Source organism: Oncorhynchus mykiss, chromosome 3 (assembly GCF_013265735.2).
Source record: "Oncorhynchus mykiss isolate Arlee chromosome 3, USDA_OmykA_1.1, whole genome shotgun sequence".
In the NCBI taxonomy this organism is placed as follows: Eukaryota; Metazoa; Chordata; class Actinopteri; order Salmoniformes; family Salmonidae; genus Oncorhynchus; species Oncorhynchus mykiss.
This window is the reverse complement of record NC_048567.1, coordinates 69,518,433-69,545,815: the sequence shown is the minus strand read 5'-3', so window position 1 is coordinate 69,545,815 and position 27,383 is coordinate 69,518,433. Positions and strand designations below refer to the sequence as shown.

At 46.4% G+C, this 27,383-nt stretch overlaps 1 protein-coding gene across 2 annotated transcripts in view; it reads right to left on the bottom strand.

Moving 5' to 3' along the window:
• The window catches only part of LOC110520475 (collagen alpha-2(IV) chain), a 126,023-nt gene that overhangs the window by 49,983 nt on the left and 48,657 nt on the right, over window positions 1-27,383 (bottom strand). For both annotated transcript variants that reach the window (XM_036975025.1, XM_036975026.1), the window contains exon 4: window positions 15,903-15,983. In XM_036975025.1, the coding sequence (XP_036830920.1) occupies window positions 15,903-15,983 (81 nt within the window). The remainder of the gene's footprint in view (window positions 1-15,902; window positions 15,984-27,383) is intronic.

The following is a 27,383-nucleotide window of genomic DNA, read 5'->3' as shown; positions in this document are numbered from 1 at the left end:
CTGATTGGCCCGTTCTGCTTGACCGTTAGACTGGGGGTGAAAGCCGGAAGAGAGACTGACGGAAGCCCCAATCAAACGGCAAAACTCCCTCCAAAATTGAGACGTGAATTGCGGACCTCTGTCCGAAACGACGTCTGACGGAAGGCCATGAATTCTGAAAACATTCTCGATGATGATTTGTGCCGTCTCTTTAGCAGAAGGAAGCTTAGCAAGGGGAATAAAATGAGCCGCCTTAGAGAACCTATCGACAACCGTAAGAATAACAGTCTTCCCCGCTGACGAAGGCAGTCCGGTGACAAAATCTAAGGCGATGTGAGACCACGGTCGAGAGGGAATGGGAAGCGGCCTGAGACGGCCGGCAGGAGGGGAGTTACCGGACTTAGTCTGCGCGCAGACCGAACAAGCAGCCACGAAACGACGCGTGTCATGCTCCCGGGTGGGCCACCAAAAACGCTGGCGAATGGAAGCAAGCGTACCCCGAACGCCAGGGTGGCCGGCTAACTTGGCAGAGTGAGCCCACTGAAGAACGGCCAGACGAGTAGGAACGGGAACGAAAAGAAGGTTCCTAGGACAAGCGCGCGGCGACGGAGTGTGAGTGAGTGCTTGCTTTACCTGCCTCTCAATTCCCCAGACAGTCAACCCGACAACACGCCCCTCAGGGAGAATCCCCTCGGGGTCAGTGGAGGCTACTGAAGAACTGAAGAGACGAGATAAAGCATCAGGCTTGGTGTTCTTAGAGCCCGGACGATAAGAAATCACGAACTCGAAACGAGCGAAAAACAGCGCCCAACGAGCCTGACGCGCATTAAGTCGTTTGGCAGAACGGATGTACTCAAGGTTCCTATGGTCAGTCCAAACGACAAAAGGAACGGTCGCCCCCTCCAACCACTGTCGCCATTCGCCTAGGGCTAAGCGGATGGCGAGCAGTTCGCGGTTTCCCACATCATAGTTACGTTCCGACGGCGACAGGCGATGAGAAAAATACGCGCAAGGGTGGACCTTGTCGTCAGAGAGGGAGCGCTGAGAAAGAATGGCTCCCACGCCCACCTCTGACGCGTCAACCTCGACAACGAACTGTCTAGAGACGTCAGGTGTAACAAGGATAGGTGCGGATGTAAAACGATTCTTGAGGAGATCAAAAGCTCCCTGGGCGGAAACGGACCACTTAAAGCACGTCTTGACAGAAGTAAGGGCTGTGACAGGAGCTGCCACCTGACCGAAATTACGGATGAAACGACGATAGAAGTTCGCGAAGCCGAGAAAGCGCTGCAGCTCGACGCGTGACTTAGGGACGGGCCAATCAATGACAGCTTGGACCTTAGCGGGATCCATCTTAATGCCTTCAGCGGAAATAACAGAACCGAGAAATGTGACGGAGGAGGCATGAAACGTGCACTTCTCAGCCTTCACAAAAAGACAATTCTCTAAAAGGCGCTGGAGGACACGTCGAACGTGCTGAACATGAATCTGGAGTGACGGTGAAAAAATCAGGATATCGTCAAGGTAAACGAAAACAAAGATGTTCAGCATGTCTCTCAGGACGTCATTGACTAATGCCTGAAAGACAGCTGGAGCGTTAGCGAGGCCGAAAGGAAGAACCCGGTATTCAAAGTGCCCTAACGGAGTGTTAAATGCCGTCTTCCACTCGTCCCCCTCCCTGATGCGCACGAGATGGTAAGCGTTACGAAGGTCCAACTTAGTGAAAAACCTGGCTCCCTGCAGGATCTCGAAGGCTGAAGACATAAGAGGAAGCGGATAACGATTCTTCACTGTTATGTCATTCAGCCCTCGATAATCTATGCAGGGGCGCAGAGACCCGTCCTTCTTCTTGACAAAAAAAACCCCCGCTCCGGCGGGAGAGGAGGAGGGGACTATGGTACCGGCGTCAAGAGCTACAGACAAATAATCTTCGAGAGCCTTACGTTCGGGAGCCGACAGAGAGTATAGTCTACCCCGGGGGGGAGTGGTTCCCGGAAGGAGATCAACACTACAATCATACGACCGGTGTGGAGGAAGAGAGGTGGCCCTGGACCGACTGAACACCGTGCGCAGATCGTGATATTCCTCCGGCACCCCTGTCAAATCACCAGGCTCCTCCTGTGAAGAAGAGACAGAGGAAACAGGAGGGATAGCAGACATTAAACATTTCACATGACAAGAGACGTTCCAGGAGAGGATAGAATTACTAGACCAATTAATAGAAGGATTATGACAAACTAGCCAGGGATGGCCCAAAACAACAGGTGTAAAAGGTGAACGAAAAATTAAAAAAGAAATGGTTTCGCTTTGATTACCAGAGACAGTGAGGGTTAAAGGTAGCGTCTCACGCTGAATCCTGGGGAGAGGACTACCATCCAAGGCGAACAAGGCCGTGGGCTCCCTTAACTGTCTGAGAGGAATGTCATGTTTCCGAGCCCAGGTCTCGTCCATAAAACAGCCCTCCGCCCCAGAGTCTATCAAGGCACTGCAGGAAGCTGACGAACCGGTCCAGCGTAGATGGACCGACAAGGTAGTGCAGGATCTTGAAGGAGAGACAGGAGTAGTAGCGCTCACCAGTAGCCCTCCGCTTACTGATGAGCTCTGGCTTTTACTGGACATGAAGTGACAAAATGACCAGCGGAACCGCAATAGAGACAGAGGCGGTTGGTGATTCTCCGTTCCCTCTCTTTAGTCGAGATGCGGATACCTCCCAGCTGCATAGGCTCAGCACCCGAGCCGGCAGAGGAAGATGGTAGTGATGCGGAGAGGGGGGCAACGGAGAACGCGAGCTCCTTTCCACGAGCTCGGTGACGAAGATCAACCCGTCGCTCTATGCGAATAGCGAGTTCAATCAAGGAATCCACGCTGGAAGGAACCTCCCGGGAGAGAATCTCATCCTTTACCTCTGCGCGGAGACCCTCCAGAAAACGAGCGAGCAAAGCCGGCTCGTTCCAGTCACTGGAGGCAGCAAGAGTGCGAAACTCAATAGAGTAGTCTGTTATGGATCGATTACCTTGACATAGGGAAGACAGGGCCCTGGAAGCCTCCTCCCCAAAAACAGATCGATCAAAAACCCGTATCATCTCCTCCTTAAAGTCCTGATACTGGTTAGTACACTCAGCCCTTGCCTCCCAGATTGCCGTGCCCCACTCACGAGCCCGTCCAGTAAGGAGAGATATGACGTAGGCGATACGAGCAGTGCTCCTGGAGTAAGTGTTGGGCTGGAGAGAAAACACAATATCACACTGGGTGAGGAACGAGCGGCATTCAGTGGGCTCCCCAGAGTAACACGGCGGGTTATTGATTCTGGGCTCCGGAGATTCGAAAGCCCTGGAAGTGGCCGGTGGATCGAGGCGGAGATGGTGAACCTGTTCTGTGAGGTTGGAGACTTGGGTGGCCAGGGTCTCAACGGCATGTCGAGCAGCAGACAATTCCTGCTCGTGTCTGCCTAGCATCGCTCCCTGGATCTCGACGGCTGAGTGGAGAGGATCCGAAGTCGCTGGGTCCATTCTTGGTCGGATTCTTCTGTCAGGTGCGTGAATGAGGACCCAAAAGCGAATTAACAAAACAGAGTTTCTTTAATGACGAAACACACGTAGGCTCAGATGGACAGGCAGATTCCGACAGGACAGGACAAGGTTAGATGAACAGGCAGATTCCGACAGGACAGGACAAGGTTGCAGCAAACACGACGATAGTCTGGTTCAGGCATGAGAAACACAAACGAGAATCCGACAAAGACAGAAGCAGAAACAGAGAGAGATATAGAGACCTAATCAGAGGGAAAAAGGGAACAGGTGGGAAAAGGGGTGAACGAGGTAGTTAGAGAAGACAAGGAACAGCTGGGGGAAAGAGGGGAAGAAAAGGTAACCTAATACGACCAGCAGAGGGAGACAGGGTGAAGAGAAAGAACAGGAACAGGACACAACATGACAATACATGACAAGGGGTATGTGTGGTCTGGAGTCTGAGGAGCTAACAACTACACCAGACTGTCTGTGAAGGTCTTTATAGTGTTGTCACGACAACAGTACCATAATACTACCATACCCAGACTATACTCTGATTTAAGTAAATTATTAAAATATTATTAATTACAAATATTGTAAAATTCAATCGGATAATTACTTATTATTCAATTATTGCTTAGAAAATAAGCAAATGTAACTTTGGATGACAAGACTGTTTGTTTGTTTCCAACATCAGTACTGTTTACCTCATGAAATTATCTCAGCTTGGAGGCTCCCGAGCGGTCACTACAGACCCGGGTTCGATCCCAGGCTGTGTCACAATCGGCTGTGACCGGGAGTCCCATAGCGCGCCGCACAATTGGCCCAGCATCGTCCGGGATAGGAGAGGGTTTGGCCGAGGGGGTTTTTACTTGGCTCATCGCGCTCTAGTGACCCCTTGTGGCGGGCCGGGTGCTTGCAGGCTTACTTCGGTTGTCAGTTGAACAGTGTTTCCTCTGGCACACTGGTGCGGCTGGCTTCTGGGTTAAGCGGGTGGGTGTTAAGAAGCGCGGTTTGGCGGGTCATGTTTCGAAGGATGCATGCCTCGACCTTTGCCTCTCCTGAGCCCTCTGGGGAGCTGCAGCGATGAGACAGGATCCCAACTGAATATCACGAAAATAGGGAGAAAAAGGGGGTAAAATACAACAACAATAAAACATATGAAATGGTCTCAGGCAGTCTTGGATCTGAATGACCAGTCAGTCAAACTATGTCAGTGTCATATTGTGTCCTGTAACTGTTTATGCCTGAGAGGACAGATAAACACATGGTCTCAGACCTCCTCAGAGCTGACCTTTCACTCTTATTCCCTGTTAATCCCAGCCCTGTGGTCCATTAATAGTGGTGAAATAATTTGTTTTTAAGGAGCTTACCGAGGCGTACAGTCAGTAGGAGGCATGCTGCATGAGTAAACTAACTACAGCCATAATTCAACATGAACTACTACTCACCACAGCTTGAGAGACTGTACTCACTGAGATTCTGTGATAAACACAAAATGATGGAGAGGACTGTTGTTGGTTGGCTTTATACTGTAGCTACTCAGCATGACTGTACCCTCTTTATCAGTGGAGGCTTGCTGACATCTGTCCTTTGACTAAACTATAATGATATTAATCAGTAGAATAAAAATACACTCTTTCTCGTTTGTTCTAGAATGTTAATCTGGCCTCCTGTTTGGCTTTAAATATACATGTCTGCAACCTTCACTCAATATCTCTCTCTCTCTCTCTCTCTCTCTCTCTCTCTCTCTGTGTTTGTGTGTGTGTGTGTGTGTGTGTGTGTGTGTGTGCGTGCGTGCGTGCATGTTTGTGTGTATCCTATTCCTAAAAGAGATGCTCCTCTGTCCGTCACACACAATGCACCTCTTGTCCCTAAAACACAGCCATCATTTTTAAATGTAACAACCAGGCCCTTAAAGCTGGGCCACAGCTGGGTGCAGGATAGACGGGTCAAACATCTCTTTCTTTCAGGAGGTGATAAACGAGAAAAAACAGAAGAGGAGTCTCTTTTGACCACAAAGATGTCATGAGGGAAATATGATCTTGTGATGTCCATTATGAAGAGTGTGTGTGCGGGATGGTGTGTGTGTGTGTGTGTGTGTGTGTCTGAGAAAATGTAATATGATTTAGACTTCACTGTACCAATACTTACAGAGGGAACTGTAAGACGAGATCTTGTGACGTCCATTTCCTGAATTATGAAGTGTGTGTGTGTGTGTGTCTGGAAAGAGACACTTCTCTTTAACAAGGTTGAAGTCAGCCCCGCCCCCTTCCCCACCCCACCCTAACCATCTAACTGACGTCCTGAAACCAGACTACACACATACATACAAACAAAACGTCCTACAGTATACCCTTGTGTCATCTACAGTCAATGTGCCATAAACATTTATCTAGTGGAAAAATGTCTCAACACACTCATCCACACACAAAATCCTTGTCCACACACACACACACACACACACACACACACACACACACACACACACACTTCTCTGCAGAAGGTGGCAACAGAAGATCTTAAAAACTGCACGATGACTGGAGAGGAGACAAGACAAACACTGGTATGTCTGAAGCTTCTTCTAGCTTCTTCTAGAACTTGTTCAGGTGTAGGGCTGACCAGTGTTTTTAACAGGTTTGGGTCACTCTCTCTTCTGGATCATTAGCGCTGTTGATCTTCAGCAACAGTTTGTGGTGATATTTCTCTCTCGGTTGCCAGAGATAACATGTTGAGCTTTTGGACAGACAGACACACATCCTCACACACACAAACACACACAGCTGCTCGCTGTCTGTCTAACTCCTCTCTTTACAGAAGAACGTTTCATTTCCACATATTTTACAGCGGGCCAAGACAAGAGCCTACGATCCACACTGATTCTCTGAAGGAATCAGAGCCATGAGAGAAGAAAACAGCAACCTCCCATCCCAAATCTAGACCTCCTCCCCTCTCTCCCCTCCCGTTCCCTCGCCCACACACATCAGTACACCCTGTTCTTTCCCATCACTGTTCCTCTGGGTCTAGTTCATACCTGACTGGCAGCACTGAGGCATGGGGTTAAGGTCAGGGCTGAGGTATGGGGTTAAGGTCAGGGTTGAGGTATGGGGTTAAGGTCAGGGCTGAGGTATGGGGTTAAGGCTAGGGCTGAGGTATGGGGTTAAGGCTAGGGCTGAGGTTTGGGGTTAAGGTCAGGGCTGAGGTATTGGGTTAAGGTAAGGGCTGAGGTATGGGGTTAAGGTTAGGGCTGAGGTATGGGGTTAAGGTCAGGGCTGAGGTATGGGGTTAAGGTCAGGGCTGAGGTATGGGGTAAAGGTCAGGGCTGAGGTATGGGGTTAAGGTCATGGCTGAGGTATGGGGTTAAGGTCAGGGTTTACACACTTGGATGTGGTTGAGGATTATCCGTTTGGCTGAGAGGCTTGCAGCCAGGCTGGGCACTGACATTATGCTTGTTAGGCTGGTATGCTTCCTACAGGTCAATAGACAAGATGTCCAACCTGTCAGCAAATCAGTTCAGATCCCATCCCATCCTGCCCTGGCTCTGGTTAGGGGTTCTGCTCACTATCTGAGGCTCAATACACTGTGGCAGTCAAACAGTAATCAGCGTTTTTGATGATGTTCTATGCATGATGTTCTATGTTCTATGCAGACATTCTCCCCTGATTGAAATTGAAATCAAAAGGTCTACACTACAGTACAAAAAGAGCTTAAAAGAGTTGATGGAGAGTTCACCAGGGTCGTTTCTCTCTTGCACATGCACACACATGCACATGCACACACACACACACACACATCCACACAAGCGCACTGTAAATAGAACAAGTGGCCTCTCAGATCTTCCCTCAGAGGGCCATGGCATTCCGGACAGTTCCATTATCCTGTCCCTATGGAGACAGGGAAGTTGATGACGGATGAGGGCACGGATTTCGGGATGTATACATGTCCTTGTTTTCATGCAACAAGGAAATCATGCCATTTATAGACACGCACGGATGCACACACACACAAACACACAATCTCCTTCCCACCAACGAAGAGTCGTTGTCTATATAAAATAAAAAAAATCAGTTGCTTGTTATTGTGCTCAGCTTCCTGTGCCGCGTGTCATGTCCTGTTCCACATCGGCCATCATCTTTTCCCGTGAAGGGATGGGGAACAGTCTCTCTCACTCTCTCACTCCCTCACCCTCTCTCTCTCTCTCTCTCTCTCTGGAAGACAGTGGGGTCTTTCCAGTCCTGTTCTACTGTTTTTGGGGACCGTAATTTTTCCCTGTGGTATTCTAGCCCCCTCCCCGCAGGAGGAGGAGGAGGAAGGCTCCTAGTACAAAGGAGAGCATTGATCTGCTGAACATATTTTCTGCTGAGGAAGCCTTGTGTCCCAAGTCCTCATGCTGTCCTGTGTTGGGCCAGGCCAATCATTGACTTGGACAACAGGCTGTTCATACTGGTGCCAGACTGAACTAGACTGAACTAGACTGGGGCCTCTGGCCTAGAGGCTCTTGGTTTCATTTGTCCTTCAAAAGTTGCAAAATACCTCTAAAATATCCATACCTTACAACACCAACTTCATCCTTTGTTTTGTGGGCCCGTCAATCACTTTACATGCATTTGTCAAAACTTTAAAGTCTTATGGAAACAAGCACTTTCTTTATTTTCCAGTTTTGTTGGATTGGCGTTACGAGCTACAACCCACAATAACTTTGACGATGAAGCAACTATGAGTGTGTATCAGTGCCTAGAGGAGCGTGAAATTTTCTTGAACTCTCTCTGTGAATAAAACACTCCGCAGTCTGCCAGGGGGAGTGGGTGGTGGCAGGGATAGAGGACAACCATACCATATCACTTCTCTGGCCAATGCTAAACACCCATGAAATTACCATCTCTGGAACAGAGCTTTCTCTCACACAATCAACTCCTCTCTCTGCTCTCTGTCAATCCTCCCTCTCTCTGTTTCTCTCTCTATTTTTATTTTTCCTACAGTAATGAGGTCTGTGGGAGAGTGTCAACAAGCTGAAGGACCCTGGAATTTCAGGAGTTTCGGGTTGTTCCTCAGTGTATTCATGGTGGAGTTAAGAGACATATTCTAACACAGATGCCAGGCTGATGAATATGGGAGAGTGACTGTGTCGTCGATTCCCTTCTACATCTGTATTGCCACATTCATATTGTTTCGAGAAGCCGTAAAAATTGAACATTGTATGGCCGTGATCGACCCCCGGGAGTGGTTGATATTTGTGCAGTCGCCAGTTCAACCGCAAACAACTGTCATCCATTCAAAACAGCTGTAGTTCAACCTTTGCCAATCCAGGGGCCTGTGAATGATCAACAGGAAAACGTGATGAGTTCACTCTTACCAAGAGAGAGATAAAGGAAGACAGATAGAGGGATAGGGAGAGAGAGAGAGAGAGAGAGCGAGAGAGAAAGAGAGAGAGAGAGAGGGAGAGAGAGAGAGAGAGAGAGAGAGAGAGAGAGAGAGAAAGAGAGAGAGAGAGGGAGTGAGAGAGAGAGAGAGAGAAAGAGAGAGAGAGAGAGAGAGAGGAGGGACAGGGAGAGAGAGAGAGAGAGTGAGAGGGAGAGAGAGAGAGAGAGAGAGAGAGGGAAAGATAGCTGGAGAGAGAAAGAGAGAGGGATAGATGGAGAGAGAAATAGAGAGAGAGAGAGGGAGAGAGAAAGATAGGGAGAGAGAGAGGGAGAGAGTGAGGGAGAGGGAGAGAGGGAGGGAGAGGGAGAGGGGACAGACATCTGTGAGGAATGTCTTCTCTTCAGTTTGATTCATGGACAAATCCATCAGCCTGACGAGGAGAAGATGTTGATTTGGCTCAACTGACGCAAATGACTCTCAGGGCATGGATAATTTACTACAAAAATATGCTAGAAATAAAGTGGAAGGAGCAAGACAATAGACAATAGACACCACTACTTTTTGAAATAAACATGGATTGTAAAAAAAATATATTTTTGGATAGCACAAGTGTTTATGATGTCAAACTGAAATAAATTATTTTACAACTAGGCCCAGTGGATGTGTGGATGTGAGGGAGTGAGAATAGGGAGTGTGAATATAAGGGAGTGAGAATGGGGAGTGAGAATAGGGAGTGTGAATATGAGGGTGTGAGAATGGGGAGTGAGAATATGAGGGAGTGAGAATGGGGAGTGAGAATGGGGAGGGAGAATGTGAGGGAGTGAGAATGGGGGGTGAGAATAGGGAGTGTGAATATGAGGGAGTGAGAACGGGGAGTGAGAATAGGGAGTGTGAATATGAGGGAGTGAGAATGGGGAGTGAGAATATGAGGGAGTGAGAATGGGGAGTGAGAATAGGGAGTGTGAATATGAGGGATTGAGTATGGGGAGTGAGAATATGAGGGAGTGAGAATGGGGAGTGAGAATATGAGGGAGTGAGAATGTGAGGGAGTGAGAATGGGGAGTGTGAACGTGGAGTGAGAATTTGAGGGAGTGAGAATATGAGGGAGTGAGAATGGGGATGAGAATGGGGAGTGAGAATGGGGAGTGAGAATAGGGAGTGTGAATGTGAGGGAGTGAGAATGGGGAGTGAGAATAGGGAGTGTGAATGTGAGGGAGTGGGAATAGGGAGTGAGAATAGGGAGTGTGAATATGAGGGAGTGAGAATGGGGAGTGAGAATAGGGAGTGTGAATGTGAGGGAGTGAGAATGGGGAGTGAGAATAGGGAGTGTGAATGTGAGGGAGTGAGAATGGGGAGTGAGAATAGGGAGTGTGAATGTGAGGGAGTGAGAATAGGGAGTGAGAATAGGGAGTGTGAATGTGAGGGAGTGAGAATAGGGAGTGTGAATATGAGGGAGTGAGAATGGGGAGTGAGAATAGGGAGTGTGAATGTGAGGGAGTGAGAATAGGGAGTGTGAATATGAGGGAGTGAGAATGGGGAGTGAGAATAGGGAGTGTGAATGTGAGGGAGTGAGAATAGGGAGTGAGAATAGGGAGTGTGAATGTGAGGGGGTGAGAATAGGGAGTGTGAATATGAGGGAGTGAGAATGGGGAGTGAGAATAGGGAGTGTGAATGTGAGGGAGTGAGAATGGGGAGTGTGAATGTGAGGGAGTGAGAATAGGGAGTGTGAATGTGAGGGAGTGAGAATAGGGAGTGTGAATGTGAGGGAGTGAGAATAGGGAGTGAGAATAGGAAGTGGTAGAGACCCAACAATTTTTTCTTTCTTTGCATTTTGTTTGCTGGAACAAATGTCACGGGAACAACATGCCAAGGTGCCAATAAGGGAGAAATCAAGACTCTTACCCCTCTCTATCCAGATGAGATAGAGTGAGAGAGAGAGAGATAAAACCCCTTGAATTGAATTGAAGGCGAGAGAAAGAGAGAGAGAGAGAGACACAGATAGAGAGACAGAGCGTGAGAGACAGAGCGAGAGGAGGGAGGGAGGAGATAGCGTTGATGGTCTGACTCTGACTCACAAGGCCTTCGCATCCTTAAAGCTGTTGAATGTTCTTCCTGTCTCTTTCAACTCCACCACTCCTTGTGGGGTTTCCTGTAACCATGGTGACTGTAGAGGTCAGATGTTCCACACACTGTATTGTCGACCAGGTAAATTCCCAAGTCCCAACACAGCCGGGTTAGAGTACAATTCCCTCAAGCCACATTCTTTTATTTTTAAAAACTCACTGACAAAGTCTTATTATCACTGGCTGTGTGCATTAAGAACTGAAGAACTCTGTCCTTGTGGTTAGAACGTCACATACAGTCGTGGCCAATTTAATTTTCACAAAGTCTGCTGCCTCAGTTTGTATGATGGCAATTTGCATATACTCCAGAATGTTATGAAGAGTGATCAGATGAATTGCAATTCATTGCAAAGTCGCTCTTTGCCATGCAAATGAACTGAATCACAAAAAAAAACTGCATTTCAGCCCTGCCACAAAAAGACCAGCTGACATCATGTCAGTGATTCTCTCGTAAACACAGGTGTGAGTGTTGACGAGGACAAGCCTGGAGATCACTCTGTCATGCTGATTGAGTTCAAATAACAGACTGGAAGCTTCAAAAGGAGGGTGGTGCTTGGAATCATTGTTCTTCCTCTGTCAACCATGGTTACCTGCAAATAAACATGTGCCGTCATCATTGCTTTGCACAAAAAGGGCTTCACAGGCAGGGATATTGCTGCCAGTAAGATTGCACCTAAATCAACCATTTATCGATCATCAAGAACTTCAAGGAGAGCGGTTCAATTGTTGTGAAGAAGGCTTCAGGGCACCCAAGAAAGTCCAGCAAGAGCCAGGACCGTCTCCTAAAGTTGATTCAGCTGCGGGATCGGGGCACCACCAGTACAGAGCTTGCTCAGGAACGGCAGCAGGCAGGTGTGAGTGCATCTGCACGCACAGTGAGGCAAAGACTTTTGGAGGATGGCCTGGTGTCAAGTAGGGCAGCAAAGAAGACACTTCTCTTCAGGAAAAACATCAGGGACAGACTGATATTCTGCAAAAGGTATAGGGATTGGACTGCTGAGGACTGGGGTAAAGTCATTTTCTCTGATGAATCCCCTTTCCAATTGTTTGGGGCATCTGTAAAAAATCTTGTCCCGGAGAAGACAAGGTGAGCGCTACCATCAGTCCTGTGTCATGCCAACAGTAAAGCCTCCTGAGACCATTCATTTGTGGGGTTGTTTCTCAGCCAAGGGAGTGGGGCTCACTCACAATTTTGCCTAAGAACACAGCCATGAATAAAGAATGGTACCAACACAACCTCCGAGAGCAACTTCTTCCAACCATCCAGGAACAGTTTGGCGACGAACAATGCCTTTTCCAGCATGATGGAGCACCTTGCCATAAGGCAAAAGTGAGAACTAAGTGGGGAACAAAACATCAATATTTTGTGTCCATGGCCAGGAAACTCCCCAGACCTTAATCCCATTGAGAACTTGTGGTCAATGCTCAAGAGGCAGGTGGACAAACAAAAACCCACAAATGTTGACAAACTCCAAGCATTGATTATGCAAGAATGGGCTGCCATCAGTCAAGATGTGGCCCAGAAGTTAATTGACAGCATGCCAGGGCGGATTGCAGAGGACTTGAAAAAGAAGGGTCAACACTGCAAATATTGACTCTTTGCATCAACTTCATGTAATTGTAAATAAAAGCATTTGACACTTATGAAAGGCTTGTAATTATACTTCAGTATTCCATAGTAACATCTGGCAAAAATATCTAAAGACACTGAAGCAGCAAACTTTGTGAAAATTAATATTTGTGTCATTCTCAAAACTTTTGGCCACGACTGCACAGTCTGTACTGAGGCGTTAACAGTTCCTATGAGAATACTTTGAAGATGAGCAGAAAGAACCAAACTGGCCCCTTTGTCTGAGTTTGAGCTTGCACTGTAACAAGAGCTCTAATAGAATACAACTATTCTCATATTATTGGTTTGACACTGTCCCCCCCACCTGTCACTCTCTCAGTAATCAGACATTCCTACACAGCAAAATCAATGGTGTACATTTAAATCTGAAAGTGTAGAATGTACACTATTTTCTTGAATTTTACCCCCTTTTCTCCAAAATGTCATGATATCCAATTGTTAGTAGTTACTATCTTGTCTCATCGCTACAACTCCTGTACGGGCTCGGGAGAGACAAAGGTCGAAAGCCATGCGTCCTCCGAAACACAACCCAACCAAGCCACACTGCTTCTTAACACAGCGCGCATCCAACCCGGAAGCCAGCTGCACCAATGTGTGAGGAAACACCGTGCACCTGGCGCCCGGCCCGCCACAGGAGTCGCTAGTGCACGATGAGACAAGGATATCCCTACCAGCCAAACCAGCCAAGCCCTCCCTAACCCGGACAACGCTAGGCCAATTGTGCGTCGCCCCACGAACCTCCCGGTCGCGGCCGGCTGTGACAGAGCGCGAACCCAAGGTCTCCCGGGTGGCACAGTGCCCTAGACCACTGCGACAGAGCGCGAACCCAGTGTCTCCCAGGTGGCGCAGTGCCCTAGACCACTGCGACAGAGCGCGAACCCAGGGTCTCTGGTGGCACAGTGCCCTATTTTCAGTGAACATATGAGTCCTACTGTACTGGCGTTAAAATCAGCTAGCTCACCCGTGTTACAAGTCAGCATTCGACGTCCATCCTGAGGAAGTTGGGAGATGACGTGGGAACCGGACACTAGGGGCAACAGTGAGTGCTGTTACCTTCGAGTAGGCTTTGGTTTGCTACAGTGTTGTGGACGGGGATGGCGGATATGCATAAGCTTCTGGTTCCCCAAAGGTTGCATGTTCAAATCCAGCGATAAAAAGTGTATTTTTATATTTTGTTTTAAGCCTGTCCCAAACGTCAACCGTTAATGCCTAACCTTAAGATATCAGAGTTAATGCCTACATTTAATCATAAACCATGTTAAATTTGACGTTTGAGAAACATGGATGAACGTCTAATTCTGACGTGAGACTGAGAGCTAATTAGTTCAAATAACACGTTTCAAAGTGTTAAAGATTGGACTGCAGAGTTCCCAGAGTTCAGAGTTCCCCATTTAACTCTAAAAGTGTGAAATGTACACTATTTTCAGTGAACATACGATATGAGTCCTACTGTACTGGTGTTAAAATAACACTTTTGAAAGTGTTAAAATTGTACTATGTTGCAGTGTTCCCCATTTAACAATTAAAGTGTTCTTAGGAACTTGATTGTGGTGTTTGCAACACCTACAGTGTAATATATTGCACTTAATTTTGAGTAAACTGGACTCATTTTGCTTCGTGGTGACGCTGTTACACTTTCTCAGTGTAAGAAATTAACACCTTAGTGTTACAGTAAATCATTTTGGGTGTTGTTTTCACAGTATATGGTTTAAAGCCTAATTTGCATATTTATTTTCATTTTGAGTAAATTGTAGAGTTAACACCCATGACTGTATTTCTTCGTGACAGAGACAGGGTTGTTGAATTATTTCCTACAGGCGACATCAGGCCTGCAAATCCCATTAAGTGATGTGTAATTCCAGACTTAGTTAGGATATCCAACAGTTGGAGTTTTTATTCACGCGCAACCTACATTCAGAAGAGCTGCTAGGGTTAAAAAAACATAATTTAAAAAACCTACCTAAACCATTTAAATTGGAACAACCATTTCAGTAACGGGTGTAATAAATCTAACTAACTAATTGGATTCGTTTAGAAAATATTTATTTATTATTTATCTTTGTGTAACATAAGATTAATGAAAAAAATCAATGTACACAGATATTAAAAACAATCCTGAAAAAAATCTACCGGCAGTAGAGCATGCTGGGAAATATGACAATGATCGGTGTGGTTTTAATGGCACTCTTTTACTCTCTACAGTGTAAAAGAATAATTCTGATTATTAACACTAATACTAGAGTTATTTTCCACCACTGAGTGTTAAGTTGTCTCTTACAGAGGGACATTTAACTCCTGAAACAACACTAGAAATGTTACACAAAATAATCAGCAGTGAACAATTTGCTGTGTAAGTGATAACACCCACCACCAAGACTATATCCCTGCTCACTAACTGGTTCCTCTTACAGATCCTGCGCACTCTCCTCCTCTCTCCTCGACCACTCTCCTCCTCTCTCCTTCCCCACTCTCCTTCCCCTCTCTCCTCCCCCACTCTCCTCCTCTCTCCTTCCCCACTCTCCTCCTCTCTCCTCCCCCACTCTCCTTCCCCTCTCTCCTTCCCCACTCTCCTCCTCTCTCCTTCCCCTCTCTCCTTCCCCACTCTCCTTCCCCACTCTCCTCCTCTCTCCTTCCCCACTCTCCTCCTCTCTCCTTCCCCACTCTCCCCCTCTCCTTCCAAACTCTCCATCTATCTCCTTCCAAACTCTCCTCCTCTCTCCTTCCCCTCTCTCCTCTCTCCATCTCTCTCCTTCCCAACTCTCCCCGTCTCTCCTCTCTCCTCTCACCTCTCCTCCCTTTTACTAATAGGGCCCTGACCCTGTTAACAGCATGTGTGATAGGAGGATAAAGATGTGAGACAAAGGGGTTGGGAAACAGCCCATTGGTAGATATACTGGTCAAACTGTAATAGATCTGGTTGGGTGTTATCGCTTCAAGTAGTCTTTCTATTATTGTTGCATTGTTATGGTGCTTTCACACCTCCTCTATAGTCAATAGAAATACTTCATTTAGAGGTGTAGAGCACAGGAGGCTGGTGAGGGGAGGACGGCTCATAATAATGGCTGGAATGGAGTGAATAGAACTGATCAAACACATGGAAACCATGTGTTTGATGTGTTCGATACCAGTCCATGTATTCGGTTCCAGCCATTATTTTGAGCCCCTCCTCCCCAATGAAGGTACCACCAGCCACCTGTGGTATAGAGTTATGGAGGGTTGACTAGAGATGGAGATAGAGCTGGGGACACATAGTGTTGTGTAGGGGTTAGACAGCAGAACAATGGACAGAATAGGACTTACTCTGGCACCTTTCTCAGGGAAGCATTGACACCCTCCGCTGCAGTCTCTCCCTCCACATGGCCCACTGTGCTTCTTTCCACCCTGGAGAACACATCACAGAGAACTGGGTTAGAGACAACAAAACAATATCATGGGAACTCACCACATGCATGTATAAACAGTAATAACCCACAGACATACTGTAATATGTTCATGTGTAGCTTACAGGTGGCACATGGGATATGCATGTGTATAGTTGAACACGCATGTAGCTTAATTATACACAGTAGCCTATATACTCAGGCTCTGCCGTGCTGTGAATATAATATGTATATAACAGACCGCGTGTCTATAGCAGTTGTTCATGACTGTGGGGTCATTGCATGACTGAGTGTGATAGTTCGGGTACTGTATGAGGATATGATCTGTATGGTGGTCTGTGTGCTAAATGGTTGTTCCGATGTGGTTCGTCTGACTCATTTCAGCCATTAACACCCCTGGACATCCAGACAGACTGGCCAGACAGACAGACAGACAGACAGACAGACAGACAGACAGACAGACAGACAGACAGACAGACGGACAGACAGACAGGACAGACAGACGGACAGACAGACAGGACAGACAGACAGACTGGACAGACAGACAGACTGGAGAGACAGACAGACAGACAGACAGGACAGACAGACAGACAGACAGACAGACAGACAGACAGACAGACAGACAGACAGACAGACAGACAGACAGACGGACAGACAGACAGGACAGACAGACAGACTGGACAGACAGACAGGACAGACAGACAGACTGGACAGACAGACAGACTGGAGAGACAGACAGACAGACTGGACAGACAGACAGACTGGACTAGACTGGGACATCCAGACAGACTGGACAGACCGACAGACTGGACAGACAGACAGACAGACAGACAGACAGACAGACAGACAGACAGACAGACAGACAGACTGGACAGACAGACAGACAGACAGACAGACAAGACAAGACAAGACAAGACAGACAGACAGACAGACAGACAGACAGACAGACAGACAGACAGACAGACAGACAGACAGACAGACAGACAGACAGACAGACAGACAGACAGACTGGACAGACTGGACAGACAGACAGACAGACAGACAGACAGACAGACAGACAGACAGACTGGACAGACAGACTGGACAGACAGACAGACAGCACATGTTCCTTTTATATGAAACCCTCCCATTCATCAGCGTAGTAGACTGACATCCTTATTCTGACAGTGAGAATGAGCCTGTGAACAATCCCCCCCAGACTCCCCACAGAGATGTTAGGCTGCATACCAGTGCTACTACCATGAGGCAGTCTGTACAGGACTGGACACAAACATGAAACAACCATGACCACAGTTCAGTGTGGACAAGACAAGATCAAAGACAGAAGTCCCATAACCTATGGTGGTTACTAACTGGTGGGTTGGGACCCATTGTTGGGTTGTGGACAGTTCTGCAATGGTTGTGACTAAAGACTGGGTTGTGGTCTGAGAAATGGTTCTATTTACTTGGTGGGTCACACGGAAACATTTCCAGGCTGGAAGTGGGGCACTATTGAAAAATGTCTGGAACCTCTACCCCAGGCTTCCCATGGAGATCTTTGGCTGCATACCAACAGGAACACAACACACTCTGTAACATGTAGCATGGACATTGGACAAATCGTCAGATTCCCAGAGGCCACTGTGGTCACTAAGGCACAAAACACTACTACCTCTATAAGGCCATACATGAATGCAAATTACTTATTTACACTTTGAGATTATTCTTGTATAATAAAAGGTGCTTTACAAAAGTAATACATTATTATTATTACTTTTATTATTATTTGACCTAAAGGATATATTTGCATGCTTAATGTTCCACAAGAGTTTCAACAGCTGAGCCTGACAGTGAACAGCAATGAAAGGAAAGCCAACACTCCCTGGAAAACCTGCCCAAACTGTTTCCCTATCAGAGAATTGAATGCATTGAACGAGCGACTCAGCCTATATATCTGAGACTGTCAGTCTATAGGTGACATGCAAGGAGTCTCCAAGGCTGGTTTATCTTATGACTGTGTGGACTGTGTCCTCTTAACTCCCTATCTACACAGTCATACCAGCGCCTGCTTAGACAGCATTTGCCATACCCGATCCCCCAACCCCCCACCCCTCCCCCGCCTGCAGAAAACTCCCAAAATGTTCCAACCGGTTACTTTATGTTCTCAGCGTGACAAAGTGGCAGATTAGGAATCGTAGAAATTCTCCCTCCTTATACGACGTGTTGGGCGCAGATCTGCCAAAGAGCACATTGAGACCCTCCCCGGGTTCACAAAGAGTCTTTCACCCTGCAGACGATGTCCTTTCATGATCCCCTATCTTCCCCACCACAAAGGACCTTCTTCCCTTCCCCTATGGAATGCCTGGGGCTCAATTCCCTCCCTAACGGGATGTAGATCTCTGGGGATCTCTGGATCTAAAGGCGACCCATCTTTAGCAGACTGTAGATCTCTGGGGATCTCTGGATCTAAAGGCGACCCATCTTTAGCAGACTGTAGATCTCTGGGGATCTCTGGATCTAAAGGCGACCCATCTTTAGCAGACTGTAGATCTCTGGGGATCTCTGGATCTAAAGGCGACCCATCTTTAGCAGACTGTAGATCTTCAGTACAGGCATGCAGTGGGAGGGACAGCCCAGACTAACTGACTGCTGAAGGGTATAGTGAAGACTTGACTCATTCTCATTCAAGTCTAAATTGCACTTCCTTTTGACATCATAATAACCTAAAGTAGCTTCCACTACTTTGTCCGCTTTTCCTCAATCTGCATTGACATTACAGAACTGGACAGGTGAAAGAGAATCTGGTAGTCAACAGGCGTCCTCCATATTGCTTCCACACAGCATGTGTTCTAGCACTGTACAGGAGAGGATAAGGAGAGGAAGCCATGTCAGACTATTGGGATGTACCCCTGCTGAGGTGTGACATCACAGAGGCATCGACTGGACAGTGGACTGGAAACCCCACCAGCTACACAATAGGACACATCACCTCTGGACAGACACATAGAACAAATATGTTCCCCTCCAAAAAAGGACAAAAACACGACATGTGGCTACGTGGAATCCATTTGTTTTTGCAGTTTGGCGCCTAAAATAGTTGATGACTATTTCAGCTGAAGACAATGGTATTGTGTTACAGTATATCCTGCCCCCACCCACCACCATCACAACAACCTGCTCTTTCCAACATCACCTCTTCCAGGTCTGCTACACTAATCACCTTAACATCCATCATCACATAGAGAGCCTGAGGCTTCTCAAGGAGAGGCCAGGGGTTTCATTGGTGGAGAACAGGGATTGAGGTCTGCTTAGCTGGCACTTTGGAGGCTTATACATGGTCCTGTCCATGAGGTCAATGGTTAGTTGATTGCTCGTGTTAGTTACATTTTCAGAACTATTCACATCATCTGAAGAAACATAACCCTGGTTTGTTGTTTTTCCTATTTGGAGACATGCTACAGGGTTAACCAGAGGTCAAAGGCCGACTGAATGAATGAGTTCACGAGAACCAAGTCAAGGTGTTAACACACATGGCAGAGGTATTTCAATTTCTCTCCAATCGTTCTCTCTACCCACACTTCCACGCTCCTGGTCCTGTGGGGAGTACGGAGTGTGGAGGCTTTTGTCCCAGCACAAAATTAACACTCTTGACTCAGCTATTTAATGACATGCTTAAGGATAAGTTGATTGGGCTGGGACCAAAGCTGCGGCTGTCCAGAACCAGGTATGTAGGACAATGCTCTAGGCGGTCCCAGACACGAAGCCAGACACCCTTCTAGAATGTTCTCTCTGAACAGTTGATCACACCAGACCAGACCACCCACATGCCCAACACCACAGCTAATGCTTTTGGCTCAGCGACAAGCATCTGGTATATTAACATGTATCCTACTCCTACAGCATTCAAAGCCGTTGGGCCAGAGGACCCCGTCGCGGGTCTCAACAGTGTCATTCAAAGCCGTTGGGCCAGAGGACCCCGTCGGGGGTCTCAACAGTGTCATTCAAAGCCGTTGGGCCAGAGGACCCCGTCGCGGGTCTCAACAGTGTCATTCAAAGCCGTTGGGCCAGAGGACCCCGTCGGGGGTCTCAACAGTGTCATTCAAAGCCGTTGGGCCAGAGGACCCCGTCGAAGGTCTCAACAGTGTCATTCAAAGCCGTTGGGCCAGAGGACCCCGTCGGGGGTCTCAACAGTGTCATGGTCAACACTGGGACTATAACGAGCTGAGAGCGCTGAGAGTCGGGAAGCAAGTTCAGGGAGTGAGTGTTTTAATAAATAAAGGCAACAATGAACACGGACCACAAACAACACACCGACATGGAAACAGAGTCAATAACACCTGAGGAAAGAACCAAGGGGAGTGACAGATATAGGGAAGATAATCAAGGAGGTGAAGGAGTCCAGGTGAGTGTCATGAGGTGCAGGTGCGCGAGACGATGGTGACAGGTGTGCGGGATAATCAGCAGCCTGATGACCCAGAGGCTGGAGAGGGAGTATACGTGACAGGAACCAGGCTCAACACCTCAGCACAGTGTTAAGGACAGCCAGGGTGACAGAGGAGAGCTACAGAAACTGCCTCCTCTAAAATGCTAATCTGTTAGACTCTATGTCTGTGGAGTGTATAAGAGAACACACTCCAATGTTAACGCACAGTAACTCGCATGTAAATATTCACATGATGAATTGAGATGTTAAATACTTCCTCCCCTGATCTAAATGCATTGGACAGTCTGGGACGGCTATAGTGAAAGGCTGAGCTATAGTTTCAGTGCATACACTGTATGTTTGTAGGAAACCCAACATGACAAGCACCACATAGACTCCAATAAACCAGACTGTATAATCTTTTCCTGTTTGAAACAGCACTTTTCTAGTTTCCTCTGTGACCGTCCAATGTTAATTATCTATCACGTGTCGTGCTCAGAGAAAGCTAGACTTTGTGGTCCATCAGACCCTTTGTGGTCACAACCATCTCCTCTCCGTGGGCTGTCTGATCAGAAAACATGCATGCACACTCAAATTGAAACCACGTGAATTGCAGGTTTGTGGCACTTAAATCCAGAACTGTAGTGGACTATGTTTTGCCCGTGAGATATCTAATTGTCTAAAGAGCATGACCACGACAAAAGAGCAAAAGAAAAGAAAATGAAAAACTTTCCCACATTTCTGAATCCAGAATATTCCAGACAGCGTTGACCACAATGATAAACAAACAGACAGACGTAAAGGGGGATCTAACCAATGATGAAAAAGAGTGTCTGGGGTGGCAGGTAGCCTAGTGGTTAGAGTGTTGGACTAGTAACTGAAAGGTTGCTAGATCAAATACCTGATCTGACAAGGTAAAAATCTGTTATTCTGACCCTGAACAAGGCAGTTAACCCACTGTTCCTAGGCCATCGTTGTAAATAAGAATTTGTTCTTAACTGACTTGCCTAGTTAAATAAAGGTTAAATAAAAAATGTTGTAAAAAATACACACACACAGAGACACATATTGTTCCCAAACTGTAACATATTTTTTGGGGGGACATGCATACGACTTCTTGGATGTAAACATGTCTAGTGGTGAAGAGGACGCCCATCGTAACTCACCCAGATAAGCGTTAAGAGCAGCTTCATAGGAGGAACTGCTAAAGTTAACGGCTTTGTTTCCTGTAAAGTCTAACTTCCCCTGAAACCGGCACCAATGATCTCTTCCCATTAAAGTGTAACACATGATGATTTACTGTGGCTCTAAGCTATCTCTTACCATGCACTAGTGTTCTCATGAAGAGATGTGAGCTAAAGTCTACTTTAACAGGAAACACTGTGCCAAAGAGTGGGAGAGAGATCAGGAGGAAATGATCTTAATTTATCCAGGTCTCATACTGCATCTTCCCCCAGGTCAAATTATTATTCACTTCTTTCTTCATTATTACTGTGACATTTTGAAGTATTGCAGCTATGCTACCCCTAGTAAGCATACTGCAAACCCTTCCAGGAGAGAAGCATACTGTTTGGGGACTGTGGTTAGTGTATCTGTCTTGGGACCAGACGATTGCTGATTCACCACCAAGAGAGAACTCCCTAGCCCAGAATGGAGACCCCTCTGTCTGTGTACATCCAGTTCTATTTCTACATGTTTACTCACTAAGGATTGCACAACCCCCACAGACCCCAGAGCATATGTCCCTGCCTTGTTCCAGTGGGGAGACTGAGACAGCCTGTTCACATCAGGACACTGATGACAGTAATGACAGAGTTCGAGCTAGCAGACATCTGCTGCTGCCTAGGAAATAAACAGCAACATGATAACATAATGCCCCTTATCCCCATGACAACATCATTCCGCCTCAATGAAAGGTTAGAGAGGTTACGGCTGTTTAAGTGTCTGAGAGTCTGTTTCTGTTTTTCTTGAATGAAATGAGAGACTTCAGTGAGGTGGTGTGTGTGTGTGTGTGTGTGTGTGTGTGTGTGTGTGTGTGTGTGTGTGTGTGTGTGTGTCTATCTGTCTATAGGTGGTCTCTGTCTATAGGTGGTCTCAGTGGGTGGTTACTGTAAGACGAATGTCTACCTTAATGAAGAAGGCTGTGAGTTAGTAGAATGCTGCCTCCCTCGTCTTTATGACTACACTCCCTAACCCATTCATCAACTCCTATAGAATGTCCCACTGTGTAGATAACACCCGCACACACATGCACACACACCCGCATGCACACACCCGCGCACACACACACGCACACACCCGCACACACCCGCGCACGCACACACACACACACACACACCCACACACACACGTCTATCACTACATTATTAATGACATTAGTGCAGGCTGAGAAATCCCTCCCTTTTTATTTGTATTTATTTATTTCACCTTTATTTAACCAGGTAGGACAGTTGAGAACACCTTTATTTAACCAGGTAGGACAGTTGAGAACACCTTTATTTAACCAGGTAGGACAGTTGAGAACACCTTTATTTAACCAGGTAGGACAGTTGAGAACACCTTTATAACCAGGTAGGACAGTTGAGAACAAGTTCTCATTTACAGCTGCGACCTGGCCAAGATAAAGCAACGCATTTCGACACATACAACAACACAGAGTTACACATGGAATAAACAAACATACAATCAATAATACAGTAGAAATATATATATACAGCATGTACAAATGAGGTAGGATAAGAGAGGTAAGGCAATAAATAGGCCGTTGGGGCAAAGTAATTACAATATAGCAATTAAACACTGGAGTTGTAGGGTGTGCAGAAGATGAATGTGCAAGTTGAGATACTGGGGTGCAAAGGAGCAAGATAAATAAATAAATACAGTATGGGGATGAGGTAGATTGGATTTACAGATGAGCTATGTACAGGTGCAGTGATCCCTTAAGGCAGATGTACTGTACATAGCCTCAGAGGTGTCATGCCCATAGGAGGCACAGGAGCACAGTGACCCCTCAGATTAGTCCTTCAAAACAAAAGTAGGCTCCCAATCTCCCAATCTCATAACTGGCTACCAAGAAGCCATTTCAGGCCGTCAATCAAGTTAGAGTAGCTAGCCTGTCTAACTATCTTAGCTGGCATGCCTAGTACTCATACTTTGTGGCCCCTCAGACTTTGGGTTGCATGAGGCCCCTGCATTGTCTTGCTGTATTGTCACTGATCTGGTGTTGCTGTTTTGAATGTTTGACTGGCCAACCTCTACACGCAGTGAAACTTGTGTTATGTTGTTGTTGTTAAAGTACTAGCTATAAAGTAATGTGTTTGTCATTGTGGTGTGTCTGGTGTCTTAAAATGCAGCAAGTGTGACTTAACTGAAGTACCACATTTTACTCAGTCATAACAAACCAACACTGTTGTTGGTTAGTGTGGTCAACCTGTGGTCAATCTGTCTCACAGTGGTTGTGGTTCACCTGACAAACATAACCACATCCCACCATGTCCACTGTGTCAGCCCAGCCAGGGTAAACACACATGGCCACAGAGCCAAAGCCAGATCCAGAAACAGACAGAACCAGACCAGGACAGGAGGACTACAGATGATACCAGACAAACTGAAAAGTACTTAACCTGAAATACAAGCCTGTGCTTAGGACCTTACATACAGTGCCTTGCAAAAGTATTCGGCCCCCTTGAACTTTGCGACCTTTTGCCACATTTCAGGCTTCAAACATAAAGATATAAAACTGTATTTGTTTGTGAAGAATCAACAACAAGTGGGACACAATCATGAAGTGGAACGACATTTATTGGATATTTCAAACTTTTTTATTAACAAATCAAAAACTGAAAAATTGGGCGTGCAAAATTATTCAGCCCCCTTAAGTTAATACTTTGTAGCGCCACCTTTTGCTGCGATTACAGCTGTAAGTCGCTTGGGGTATGTCTCTATCAGTTTTGCACATCGAGAGACTGACATTTTTTCCCATTCCTCCTTGCAAAACAGCTCGAGCTCAGTGAGGTTGGATGGAGAGCATTTGTGAACAGCAGTTTTCAGTTCTTTCCACAGATTCTCGATTGGATTCAGGTCTGGACTTTGACTTGGCCATTCTAACACCTGGATATGTTTATTTTTTAACCATTCCATTGTAGATTTTGCTTTATGTTTTGGATCATTGTCTTGTTGGAAGACAAATCTCCGTCCCAGTCTCAGGTCTTTTGCAGACTTCATTAGGTTTTCTTCCAGAATGGTCCTGTATTTGGCTCCATCCATCTTCCCATCAATTTTAACCATCTTCTCTGTCCCTGCTGAAGAAAAGCAGGCCCAAACCATGATGCTGCCACCACCATGTTTGACAGTGGGGATGGTGTGTTCAGGCTGATGAGCTGTGTTGCTTTTACGCCAAACATAACGTTTTGCATTGTTGCCAAAAAGTTCAATTTTGGTTTCATCTGACCAGAGCACCTTCTTCCACATGTTTGGTGTGTCTCCCAGGTGGCTTGTGGCAAACTTTAAACGACACTTTTTATGGATATTTTTAAGAAATGGCTTTCTTCTTGCCACTCTTCCATAAAGGCCAGATTTGTGCAAGACTGATTGTTGTCCTATGGACAGAGTCTCCCATCTCAGCTGTAGATCTCTGCAGTTCATCCAGAGTGAGCATGGGCCTCTTGGCTGCATCTCTGATCAGTCTTCTCCTTGTATGAGCTGAAAGTTTAGAGGGACGGCAGGTCTTGGTAGATTTGCAGTGGTCTGATACTCCTTCCATTTCAATATTATCGCTTGCACAGTGCTCCTTGGCATGTTTAAAGCTTGGTAAATATTTTTGTATCCAAATCCGGCTTTAAACTTCTTCACAACAGTATCTCGGACCTGCCTGGTGTGTTCCTTGTTCTTCATGATGCTCTCTGCGCTTTCAACGGACCTCTGAGACTATCACAGTGCAGGTGCATTTATACGGAGACTTGATTACACACAGGTGGATTGTATTTATCATCATTAGTCATTTAGGTTAACATTGGATCATTCAGAGATCCTCACTGAACTTCTGGAGAGAGTTTGCTGCACTGAAAGTAAAGGGGCTGAATAATTTTGCACGCCCAATTTTTCAGTTTTTGATTTGTTAAAAAAGTTTGAAATATCCAATAAATGTCGTTCCACTTCATGATTGTGTCCCACTTGTTGTTGATTCTTCACAAAAAAATACAGTTTTATATCTTTATGTTTGAAGCCTGAAATGTGGCAAAAGGTCGCAAAGTTCAAGGGGGCCGAATACTTTCGCAAGGCACTGTATCTAGTGGACAGTATTCTAGGATTGGACCTGGGTACAATGACGAGATGATGGGTTGGTTTTAGGGAACGTTTGGGAGTTCCAACCCCCAGTGAGCAACACATTCCACTGCACAGCCCACGCTGCCCCAAAGCATCATGGGAGGATTTAGCACACTTCAGAGAAAACCAGACCTCTGTCCCCCAATGACAAGGGCTTCAGGAAGACCAATGAGGACAAAATTCTTTCCAAAGAACACACACGTCTCTGGCCTATAACCCTAACCCTAACCCTGCCGGCACACACACATCTCTGGCCTATACCCCATCCCTCTGGCCTATTCCCTAATCCTATCCCTCTGGCCTATTCCCTAACCCTATACCTCTGGCCTATTCCCTAACCCTATACATCTGGCCTATTCCCTAACCCTATACCTCTGGCCTATTCCCTAACCCTATAACTCTGGCCTATTCCCTAACCCTATCCCTCTGGCCTATTCCCTAACCCTATCCCTCTGGCCTATTCCCTAACCCTATACCTCTGTCCTATTCCCTAACCCTATACCTCTGTCCTATTCCCTAACCCTATACCTCTGGCCTATTCCCTAACCCTATACCTCTGGCCTATTCCCTAACCCTATACCTCTGGCCTATTCCCTAACCCTATACCTCTGGCCTATTCCCTAACCCTATACCTCTGGCCTATTCCCTAACCCTATACCTCTGGCCTATTCCATAACCCTGTACATCTGGCCTATTCCCTAACCCTATACCTCTGGCCTATTCCCTAACCCTATAACTCTGGCCTATTCCCTAACCCTATCCCTCTGGCCTATTCCCTAACCCTATACCTCTGTCCTATTCCCTAACCCTATCCCTCTGGCCTATTCCCTAACCCTATCCCTCTGGCCTATTCCCTAACCCTATCCCTCTGGCCTATTCCCTAACCCTATACCTCTGTCCTATTCCCTAACCCTATCCCTCTGGCCTATTCCCTAACCCTATCCCTCTGGCAAATTTCCTAACCTTATACATCTGGACTATACCCTACATTTTCAGATATGACATATTTCTAATTTTGACAGAAAGTGGTTTCATTTCAAGCTAAAGTGTACTGTTAGGTAGCTAGCTAACGTTAGCTGGCTGTCTCCCTAGCTGACGTTATTATTCGTATCCCAGAGCAGTTTGCTTTTCTAGTTAGAGCCTAATGTTAGCTAGCTAACATTGAACCTGGTTGGTTAGCTCCCAGAACTGTGGTATTGTTGGCACTGTGTTCATTGCTCTTTAACTAGCTAACGTTAGCTGGCTGGCTTGTTAGCTAACGTTACCTGACGTTTGTGATCTTAAATGTGGTTTACATAGCTAAGTTCATTGTTCACCTAGCTAGCTAGCTAAATGTCTTAAGCTAAAGTGTACTGTTAGCTAGCTAGCTAATGTTAGCTGGCTTGCTCTCTAGCTGACGTCATTATTCGTATCCCAGAGCCATTTACTTTTCTAGTTAGAGCCTAATGTTAGCTAGCTAACATTGAACCTGGTTGGTTAGCTCCCAGCACTGTGTTCATTGTTGTTTAACAAGCTAATGTTAGCTGTCTGGCTCGTTAGCTAACGATACGTGACGTGTGTACAACACCCGTTGAATATGGCTGGTGTCAGTAAAAGTCTGCAAAAAAGCATAATGAAGTTGTTGCCAGCAAAGCTGGTTAGGCTGTTTTCATGTTATCCATAGGTAAACAAATC